Source organism: Convolutriloba macropyga, chromosome 7, assembly GCF_964194025.1.
Source record: "Convolutriloba macropyga chromosome 7, txConMacr16.3, whole genome shotgun sequence".
Lineage (NCBI taxonomy): Eukaryota > Metazoa > Xenacoelomorpha > Acoela > Convolutidae > Convolutriloba > Convolutriloba macropyga.
Genome location: NC_134474.1, coordinates 45364475 through 45376140, shown reverse-complemented (window position 1 = coordinate 45376140; position 11666 = coordinate 45364475). Strand labels below are relative to the sequence as shown.

Sequence of the window (11666 nt, the reverse complement as noted above, 5' to 3'; positions counted from 1 at the left end):
GTTTTCTATTTAATTTCCTTAAACGCCCCGGAAGTGCCTTGGCCTCAAGAAACAGGCCGCTGCATTTGATATGTGCTGCAACCGTAGCACCAAACTCCTACTTCTCTTCGGACGTGAATAGAACATTCAGAGCATTGGGTTTCACTATCTGACATTTTCAGAGGGAGGCTGTTCACCAAGTTTGGATGATTGATAAAGATGAATATAACTATGCATAAAATTCATTGGAAAAGGATATCACACTATGCAGATGCAAGGTAAACAAATAGCTACCTTAGAAAGAGAAATGAATGCCATCTCAACAGAAAGGAGACTTGCTGAAGAAAAAATACGGTGAAACGATTAAACGAACTGTATAAAAAGGAAGAAAGCGGCGCAGAGCCAAGTTCATAGAGTGTATTTCCTGTTAACAAGTTTATTATTTGAAGTAGCAATTATTTTAGGTGAGACGACAATTAGCGTCGTCTCACCTAAAATAATTTATAACGTACAACTTTATAACGTGCCATATCCAACAGGATTTTACAACGTACCATATTCAACAGAGCTTGATAGTATTCAATGAAGTGAGAGCAGGAGTAGTAGTGATCATTGAATCCTGGGACAACGCATACTGATCTCAATCTGAGGGGAGGATACTGGTTGACTACATTGAAGCGGTCGATTAAGTTAGCTTAGCGATATGAGTGGATGATTGCTACTACTGCCTTGTCTTCAATAGATTTTTTATCCTGGAAGGACAAATTACTATATCTTGTGCACTCCAGGTCAGGATCTATGCAGCAAATTGTCTCATCACCTGCAAAAATTTGAAGCAATATAGTCTGGTTCACGCATGTACAATCAGCTTCAAATCACGCGAAAACACAGGGGCACACTCACAGACACACATCATACACATAGATTTGTGCACATACACTATATAAATATATAAAGTACACATGTGTAGGAACAGCACAACCTGGTGGTTAGATGTCGTTTCGTCCCGGTTTGGCGCCAGACCCCTGAGAGCTCACAAAACTTGGGGATTGTAGACCCCAGATACCGACGCCAGCCCGCAGGACCACTGAGAGAACACAAAGAGCCGGTTACAGCAAATCATTCGTGGCAAAACTTGACTAGCCTGTTTCTAAAATCCCTTAAGGGCGCTCCACCACACACAGTCAAATCATGATAACGTATCAATTTAATAAGTTTGTCACAACAATTAAGCCAACAAGTATTGGAGCAATAGACAACATAATTGATACTTAGACTCATTATGTTGCTACTCATTGTGGCGATATTGGTATGTATGTTGAAAAAAAACTTATTTCATTGTTAGCAAAAATACAACTTACACAAATTAAAGGTAAACGAATGTCCTTGAGATTAAATTTCTGGCTACATGGGTGCTTTTCTTGTAGTAGGTTGAGTACGGTGCAGTTTCAATCTTAATGTATGTGCAGATTCAATTTTAATGAAGCGCATGTAGTGAAGAGCATGCGCTACGTTGAAATTTTTTCCACATTCGCATGTTGATTGCAATTTTACGGGATCCCATCCATATCTAAGAGCAATTTCATCTCCAAACTCTCCCTTGGTTAAATTAAAATGATATCTTTTCATTGGAGGTGCGTTTAGCCAGCATGATCCTTCCTTTAATAGCCAAATCTAGAAATTGGCCTCTTTTTCCTTGATGAGCTCTTTGATTGCTAACGTCTTCGCTCAAGCTTGTTCCTGTTTTTCTTCTTATTTTCCGAAAGATTTTTTCCTGATGAAACTCTTCATCCAGATCGATTTGATTCTGTAACCGCTCACAAATCCAAATAGAGTTTTCATATTCCCTGTCTTTAGGAAGAAGAATGCTTAGGCCACCGTCTTCAAAGAATTTTAGTTCTTCGGTTGCAATTCTGATGGCAAGTTTGGACACTGTTTTGTGGAGATCGAATGAGGTGGATCTCTATGATGACAAAAGTCGTCTCCGTTCCCCTGCATCAAGACCAAATGGGCCTTGGCTGCTATCTGTTTCCATTGCGGCGCGTTTTTTCTAGACATTAATTTTTTCAAAAATAGGATGAAACGGCAAATCTTGATTTCTTAGATCTGTGACTACGTATTTTAGATCGGATTTCTGACTACATGGGTGCTTTTCTTGTAGTAGATTGTGTACGGTGCAGTTTTTTTCCTTTGATAATCTATTTATTGGATGTTGGTACACACCGCCCTTTGCATCGTTTAAAAGACATCGTAAAGCATTCGATATTTTACCACACTCCATTTGTTTGTCAGACTTTAAGTTCATCGACCTCTCGTTTTCTATTTAATTTCCTTAAACGCCCCGGAAGTGCCTTGGCCTCAAGAAACAGGCCGCTGCATTTGATATGTGCTGCAACCGTAGCACCAAACTCCTACTTCTCTTCGGACGTGAATAGAACATTCAGAGCATTGGGTTTCACTATCTGACATTTTCAGAGGGAGGCTGTTCACCAAGTTTGGATGATTGATAAAGATGAATATAACTATGCATAAAATTCATTGGAAAAGGATATCACACTATGCAGATGCAAGGTAAACAAATAGCTACCTTAGAAAGAGAAATGAATGCCATCTCAACAGAAAGGAGACTTGCTGAAGAAAAAATACGGTGAAACGATTAAACGAACTGTATAAAAAGGAAGAAAGCGGCGCAGAGCCAAGTTCATAGAGTGTATTTCCTGTTAACAAGTTTATTATTTGAAGTAGCAATTATTTTAGGTGAGACGACAATTAGCGTCGTCTCACCTAAAATAATTTATAACGTACAACTTTATAACGTGCCATATCCAACAGGATTTTACAACGTACCATATTCAACAGAGCTTGATAGTATTCAATGAAGTGAGAGCAGGAGTAGTAGTGATCATTGAATCCTGGGACAACGCATACTGATCTCAATCTGAGGGGAGGATACTGGTTGACTACATTGAAGCGGTCGATTAAGTTAGCTTAGCGATATGAGTGGATGATTGCTACTACTGCCTTGTCTTCAATAGATTTTTTATCCTGGAAGGACAAATTACTATATCTTGTGCACTCCAGGTCAGGATCTATGCAGCAAATTGTCTCATCACCTGCAAAAATTTGAAGCAATATAGTCTGGTTCACGCATGTACAATCAGCTTCAAATCACGCGAAAACACAGGGGCACACTCACAGACACACATCATACACATAGATTTGTGCACATACACTATATAAATATATAAAGTACACATGTGTAGGAACAGCACAAACTGGTGGTTAGATGTCGTTTCGTCCCGGTTTGGCGCCAGACCCCTGAGAGCTCACAAAACTTGGGGATTGTAGACCCCAGATACCGACGCCAGCCCGCAGGACCACTGAGAGAACACAAAGAGCCGGTTACAGCAAATCATTCGTGGCAAAACTTGACTAGCCTGTTTCTAAAATCCCTTAAGGGCGCTCCACCACACACAGTCAAATCATGATAACGTATCAATTTAATAAGTTTGTCACAACAATTAAGCCAACAAGTATTGAAGTAATAGACAACGTAATTGATACTGAGACTCATTATGTTGCTGCTCATTGTGGTAATATTGGTATGTATGTTGAAAAAAACGTACTTCATCGTTAGCAAAAATACAACTTACACATTTTGAAGGTAAACGAATGTCCTTGAGATTAAATTTCTGGCTTTCAGCTGAGTAGTTTTTGTTTTTCTTGCTCGAAGATTGAGATTATTTAGAAGTTCAACTTTGAAAACATGATAACGAAACCAATAATTGTTTTGTAGTACTAGGGGAATTTTTAATCGGTTAGGCTACATTTTTCAAAATTGTGACAAAAGAAAGCTCTTTCCATTCGGGGCATTGCACAAAAGTTCAACACTTTTGTGGAAGGAAAGGCCAAAAAAAAATTTCTTGCCAAATCGCTCACAATTCGGTTTTGACACCCAATGTCGAGTGCAAAAACGGTTGCAATTTTGGAGAAAAATATATGGGGTCACTTAATTGTCTAGGAGAATTTGCTCCCCATACATTAGTTGGATTCAATTTTCCAAAAGAGGGATGCGGCTGATCACAGTTGCAAATATTTAGAATTAACCAGTGATCTAAAAATTGTGAATTAGATTTTCAGTTGCCTTTAGTTTTAGTTTTTGCAGAAACAGGAATGCTAAGTCCAAGATGAAGGAATTGTCGAGCCATAGGCTATTGACATAGAAATAAACTGGCAATAGTAAAATTCACTCCACGTTTCCGCGCATTTTTGAACATTTTGACCAAACTCTTTACAGATGTAGTTTCCTTGAATATCTCAAATCATAGCGGTTGGGAGCCAATAAGACATATTTGAGTATAATGTCACTCCCGCTTTCTACGTTAAAGTTGTACAAAAAGATGCTATTTTTATTTTCGTGAAAAATGTTCGTGAAAATGTTTTAATGTTTCAAGAATCTTGAAGGAATAGATCTTCTGATCAATCAAATTTATCTGAATACTATTTTCTGGTGCCTAAAATGTACTGTTTTATTTTCGAATAAATTTTTCTTAGTATTAGTACAAACTGGTGGTTAGATGTCGTTTCCTCCCGGTTTGGCGCCATACCCCTGAGAGCTCACAATTCCTGAGAGCTCACATAACTCGGGGATCGTAGACACCAGAGACCACCACCAACCCGCAGGAGGACCACTGAGAGAACACAAAGAGCCGGGAAAAGCAAATAACTCGTGGCAAAACTTGACTAGCCTATTTCTAAAATCCCTTAAGGTCGCTCCACCACACACAGTCAAAACATGATAACGTATCAATTTAATAAGTTTGTCACAACAATTAAGCCAACAAGTATTGGAGTAATAGACAACGTAATTGATACTGAGACTCATTATGTTGCTGCTCATTGTGGTAATATTGGTATGTATGTTGAAAAAAACGTACTTCATCGTTAGCAAAAATACAACTTAAACAAAATTAAGGTAAACGAATGTCCTTGAGACGAAAGTTCTTGCTTTGCTGAGTAGTTTTTGTTTTTCTTGCTCAAAGATTGAGGTTATTTAGAAGTTCAACTTTGAAAGCATGATAACGAAACCAATAATTGTTTTGAATAACTAGGGGATTTTTTAAACGGTTACACTACATTTTTACAAATTGTGAAAAAGCTCTTTCCATTCGGGGCATTGCACAAAAGTTTCGACATTTTTGTTGAAGGAATGAAAAAAAAGTAATTTCTTGCCGAATGGCGCACAATTCGGTTTTGACACCCCAATGTCGAGTGCAAAAACGGTTGCAATTTTGGAGAAAAATATATGGGGTCACTTTATTGTCTAGGAGAATTTGCTCCACTTACATTAGTTGGATTCAATTTTCCAAACGAGGGATGCGGCTGATCACAGTGGCAACTGTTTAGAATTAACCAGTGATCTAAAAATTGTGAATTTAGTTTTTCAGTTGCCTTTAAATTTAGTATTTGCAGAAAGAGGAATGCTAAGTCCAAGATGAAAGAATTATCGAGCCATAGGCTATTGACATAGAAATAAACTGGCAATAGTAAAATTCACTCCACCTTTCCGCGCATTTTTGAAAATTTTGACCAAACTCTTTACAGATGTAGTTTACTTAAATATCTCAAATCATAGCGGTTGGGAGCCAATAACACATATTTGAGTAAAATTTCACCCCCGCTTTCTACGTTAAAGTTGTACAAAAAGATGATAATATTAGTTTCGTGAAATATATTAGTGAAAATGTTTTAATGTTTCAAGAATCTTGAAGGAATAGATCTTCTGATCAATCAAAATTATCTGAAAACTATTTTCTGGTGCCTAAAAGGAACTGTTTTAATTTCGAATAAATTTTCCTTAGTAACAGTACAAACTGGTGGTTAGATGTCGTTTCCTCCCGGTTTGGCGCCAGACCCCTGAGAGCTCACAAAACTCGGGGATCGTAGACACCATAGACCACCACCAGCCCGCAGGACCACTGAGAGAACACAAAGAGCCGGGAACAGCAAATCACTCGTGGCAGAACTTGACTAGCCTGTTTCTAAAATCCATTAAGGGCGCTCCACCACACACAGTCAAATCATGGTAACGTATCAATTTAATAAGTTTGTCACAACAATTTTGCCAACAAGTATTGGAGCAATAGACAACGTAATTGATACTGAGACTCATTATGTTGCTACTCATTGTGGTGATATTGGTATGTATGTTGAAAAAAACGTACTTCATCGTTAGCAAAAATACAACTTACACATTTTGAAGGTAAACGAATGTCCTTGAGATTAAATTTCTGGTTTTCAGCTGAGTAGTTTTTGTTTTTCTTGCTCGAAGATTGAGATTATTTAGAAGTTCAACTTTGAAAACATGATAACGAAACCAATAATTGTTTTGTAGTACTAGGGGAATTTTTAATCGGTTAGGCTACATTTTTCAAAATTGTGACAAAAGAAAGCTCTTTCCATTCGGGGCATTGCACAAAAGTTCAACACTTTTGTGGAAGGAAAGGCCAAAAAAAAATTTCTTGCCAAATCGCTCACATTTCGGTTTTGACACCCAATGTCGAGTGCAAAAACGGTTGCAATTTTGGAGAAAAATATATGGGGTCACTTAATTGTCTAGGAGAATTTGCTCCCCATACATTAGTTGGATTCAATTTTCCAAAAGAGGGATGCGGCTGATCACAGTTGCAAATATTTAGAATTAACCAGTGATCTAAAAATTGTGAATTTAGATTTTCAGTTGCCTTTAGTTTTAGTATTTGCAGAAACAGGAATGAACATAGAAATAAACTGGCAATAATAAAATTCACTCCACGTTTCCGCGCTTTTTTGAACATTTTGACCAAACGCTTTACAGATGTAGTTTCCTTGAATATCTCAAATCATAGCGGTTAGGAGCCAATAAGACATATTTGGGTAAAATGTCACTCCCGCTTTCTACGTTAAAGTTGTACAAAAAGATGCTATTTTTAATTTCGTGAAATATATTCGTGAAAATGTTTTAATGTTTCAAGAATCTTGCAGGAATCGATCTTCTGATCAATCAAAATTATCTGAATACTATTTTCTGCTGCCTTAAATGAACTGTTTTAAATTCGAATAAATTTTTTTGGATAAATTATTCTGCAGAGCGTTTTTCTTCCAGCTGAGTTTTATGCCTAAATTCTCTACATTGATTTCAGAAACTAGAACGAAGTTAAAACAATTCAGGTTTAAAGGCAATCGTTTTAGTTAAAGGATCAGATCGAGGAGTTTAGGATTCAATTACTCCAAGCTAAATTTTATTTTTTATTTTTGCTTTGCGAAGAATTGCTCATTTTATTTGTCCTTGCATTTTCCTAAGTAACGGAGTATCAAATTGATGGCAGTTTATAAGCTTTCTGTTTTAATGTTGTCCTAGAAATGTGCATAAAGGAAATGGGTAAGCTGAAATTTGCAAATAAAAGTTGAGTTGAATTTTATCTTTTCAGATCAAATTTATTGAAATTTTTCTAGTTAAGTTTTTAGTTGGCAACGTTTTGCATCTCATTGTTTTGATGCGCCACAATTTAATCTCCCAGTTACTTTCAATTACGCTCTGTGAAATTGTAACACGCGAAGACTTGTATAATCTGCCTTTTCAAGTTCGTCGATTGATAAGAATAATGTCGATAGATTCGCTCGAGTGTTAAATACTTAAAAAATAAAAGTTTATTATGAAAACAGCTTAATTTCAGGAAAACCTAAGCGTTGCTTATAACCGGAATTGAATAGAGCAAGTTTTGAGTCATCTTTAACTGAGCATAGAAAGTGAGCTGTCTTTATGAAACCTCTCGTCTGAGTCAGAAAATGGCCCATTCGAAAGTGTCAACAAATGAAACTCTATCAATTGTTTTTACCGTTGCTTCTTCCTTGTTACGGCTGCTATCTGACTACGTTTCCAGAATAACTTTACACCGCTGGTTCGTAAATCTTTTAGGTCCCGAACTTTCAGATCAAAAAATCAATCAAATATTATTTCAAACTCTTGTCTCGGTTGCAACTTGAAACTCGTTGAATAATACTTTTATTAAAATTGTATTCCGAATTAACAAAATAATCCACTGATTAGATGGAAAAAATGCAACTGATTCTTACGGCAATCTGAGCAACTTAATAATTAACAACTTGGAACAAAGTTTACATTATAAGTAAACAACAGCATAAACGTTAACAATTTGGTTTTTGGATTATCAAACAATATTAATTTCTAAAAAAAAGCACGGTATATGAATGGAAAATACCCAGAATAACATTAGCATAACCATTTAAGTCATATAGGTTGAGTAAACTTACTTAAAAATTTGAATAATCTTCTTGAAATTAAACAATTATAAAAGTCAAGTTGTCTGAGACAATAAAGAGGCTAATAGTAAATGTCAAACACCGGAAACTGACATTTAAAACTTGGAACAATTGGCCATGACATTTTAGCACTCACTCAGCTCAATAGAATGAATTAAGAATAAATAAAGTTAGCTTCGTAGCTAAATACTTCAGAATTTTTGCTGAATTTTGAGATTTTCGCATACGCGTTCTTGTCAAAAATTTTTGTCGGAATTTGGGCAATCCAATGGTACTGTTGTACAGCTCGTCGGAATTAAAGGTCGAATCCCCCCCTATGTTGCTATCTCCGAATTCATCTTCAAGGTCAAATTTCATTTTGAAGAAAGGGTTAGTGTATCATATGCAAAGTAGCAGCACATTTCGGGGAAAATGACGACTAATATAATATCTAATCGGCTGTAGACTACTGATAAATGATAAACACTTAAAGCACCTAAATTTACACAGGTCGGGACAATAAGTTAGAATATTACATAATGAAACAAGTTCTGTCCGCAACACTTGTTTTAGAGCCCGAATGGGCACCAGGTGCGCAAAATTTGAAATATTGTTGAAAATAATTTTGTAGCTTATACTATAAGTGCTAAAAGTTTTAGCTCGTGAGAGTTTAATGATAATTTGCCTTTCAAATTCATTAAAGCATCAAGTTCTCATAAAGCAGCGACCGTATAGACATAGATTTCCCGAAAATCAAATTTCTACAGTTAAATCAGTGTGTATTTTTTAATTGGACGGGAACTTTAAAATATGGTTTTCCTGTTTCTACAATTTTGAATGCGTTTTCTTTGTATTGTCTTTAAGATAAATTATGTTTGTTTTGTGGAGAGAACAAGGTACATAAATTTTTCTTTGCTTTCTATTTTTAAAAGCAGCCAATTCGAGCGTTCATAAACACCAGAACTTGCGAAATCTTAAATTGTTCAGTTTTTATATATTGTTAAGTTATCAATATTATTTGTTTTGTTAATGATACTTTATTAATTGCTCTTGAAAGTAGTTTGAAGCAATTATTGTAGACGTGTTAGTCTTTTTTGCTTAATTTTTAGTTTTTTACATTGGTTTTTTAAATACCAATTTGAGGATAATATCTCGCATTTTCAAATGTTCATGCGCTTATATTTTTCTAATTAAACTATTCGAAAAATTGTCGCTCCGGGGGAGGGAGAGTGGGAAGGAGTTTTGTTTCCTTGGTCTATAAATGCAGACTTTTTCATGAGAAATGAGGGGTAAGGCACGTGCCATTTCCAATACGTGGTAACGCATTCAAATTTTGTGACCCACTATTTCTTTTTGTGTAACACGTGTCGAGAAGTTTTGATCGGCGATATGAACAGATTGGTCGGACAACTCACATTTTGAATTTGCCACTCGTAAGAAAATTAGTTGTTTTTGGAAATAGTTAGAAATTTAGTAGTTTGAGCATAGTGAGAAAGTTTGTAGTTTTTCGTGGTTCGGGTATCCATTTTTGGGGTCTTTCCCATTATAGAACCCCACCGCACAAAAATATCCCCCATAATGATGTGTTAACCATTATGGGGGGTGTAGGTTATCTGACCGTTAAGGTCGGGGGGGGGGCATAGTTGGAACCCGGGTCGAATGTCCTCCCTAAAATCCTCCCATTGAAAATGGTTTAAGAGTGAGGGGGTAAAAGACAAATTACCCCCCAACTCTTACATCGTTTTACCCCCCTTGGCAGACCAAAAAAGATGTAAGAGTGGGGGGTTAATTTGTCTTTTACCCCCTCACTCTTACACCATTTTACCCCCCTTGGAAGCCCAATGCAGCCCAAAAAAACGTAAGAGTTTTGAGCTGCATTTTCCTAAAAAATCCTCCCATTGCAGCCCCACTCTTACATCATTTTGGGCGGAAAAATTCAACCCGGGAAAGACCCCCATTATTCAAACCATAATTTACGGCACTGTGTAGTCAAAATTCTCGGATGATGCTTGGAATAAGTTACGACGTATTGCGTAAAACTTGCGTTGCGTTGGGAGTATTGGCCTGCATGTGCTACATATTTGTATCTATAACATATCATCTGCCCTTCATGATAATTGAGGAGGATCTCTATCCGAATGGAACCAAAGTCATTGTCACAGAGGGAATCTGGCTGAGATGCAGAGTGGTCCAAAATGTCGCTGATAAGTCTTATGAAAGGTCATTCGAGTTCATCTCAAAGCCCAAGTTGTAAGTTGGCCGTTTTGAAATCTCTAAAATGTTAAAGTGAACACAACTTGGATATACATTGCATACGTTTAACTGTGGGCAATTCTCACAAAGGATTTTGAAAGAAGTGTAATTATGTTTTTGACTATTCCTATACTCCAGGCACATTTTTGTTGTCAACTGTGGAACTAAATGGACAAAAAATTTCAGCTGTGTCTAGGTTTGTACTGCTCAACTAAAAAAAATTGGGTTAAGGTCAATCTTTGATAAATCGGAGCCACCGCAAAGTTGGAACATAACAGAACTTCATGTTAAAACTTGTATTTTTTTTCCTTGTAAACGATTGAAGAAACTAGTGAGCAAATGTTGCCGAGATTCTGTTTTGCAGAGATGTAGGAGCCTCAAAAGAACAAAAGATGGCAGCGGAGACAGATTGGGAAAGTGTTGTGTTGCTGAGAATTGGAACCGTTGTTACCCAATTATTCGCAATACCTCTCATATTCAGCTTCATCGCCTCTCATTCTGGTGATAAAGTTAGTGTATCCAAAAATACGGTTACAGAAATTGAATGAAATGAAGTTTGATGCACCATTATTCATAGTTTTTATTTGAGCGATTTTTAAAAAGAGTTCAATGCAGTGCGATTTTTTTTTCAGTGCGATTTTTTATGGGATATTTTTCATTTCCTGTATTTCTAAATCTCTTTTAAAGTAAAGTCACAAAGAAGAAATGTTTTTGAAAATTGAAAACTAGTTTTTCAAAATAGCAACACCAAAAAAAGCTTGTCTCAAAATTGATTTGCTGATTGTTACGTAAATATGGTTTTAAAGGGATGCTGCTCCCACGTGTGCACTCTGATTGCCTCATCAACTCTCCTGGTACTGGTAACAGTGGTTGCCAGTTTGGCTTCCAAACACTTCGAACTTGAAACTGAACAGAAAATTAAAAATGAAACCAAAACGAACCAGAGAGTTGCACTGTTTTGGGGATACCACTTGATCTGGGTGTCGTGGTATATAGCCATCGCGATTGCAGTTATGGCCAAGATCAAATTTGTGCTTATCTGTTTGTTATCTCCTAAGAGCAAAAACTCGACTAAAAAGGAGGTACGATCTTCAAGGAGCAAAAGAGACAAACGAAAAGGAATTGATTTTTAA

The 11666-nt window shown here is 36.6% G+C and overlaps 1 protein-coding gene across 1 annotated transcript; it reads left to right on the top strand.

Annotated features, from left to right (window-relative positions):
- Positions 1-9669: 9669 nt before the first annotated feature.
- On the top strand, positions 9670-11666 carry LOC142343047 (uncharacterized). Its single transcript, XM_075394734.1, has 4 exons — positions 9670-9775; positions 10270-10530; positions 10898-11042; positions 11340-11666. Exons 2-4 carry the CDS (start codon positions 10283-10285, stop codon positions 11664-11666), a joined length of 720 nt encoding a protein of 239 aa, XP_075250849.1. The 5' UTR covers positions 9670-9775; positions 10270-10282.

Excerpts from the sequence above, each read along its gene's own strand:
- LOC142343047 (XM_075394734.1), top strand. The coding sequence starts at position 10,283 with ATGATGCTTGGAATAAGTTACGACGTATTGCGTAAAACTTGCGTTGCG. Across the intron at positions 10,531-10,897 it reads TTCATCTCAAAGCCCAAGTT|AGATGTAGGAGCCTCAAAAG; the intron begins GTAAGTTGGCCG and ends TCTGTTTTGCAG. Across the intron at positions 11,043-11,339 it reads CCTCTCATTCTGGTGATAAA|GGATGCTGCTCCCACGTGTG; the intron begins GTTAGTGTATCC and ends ATGGTTTTAAAG.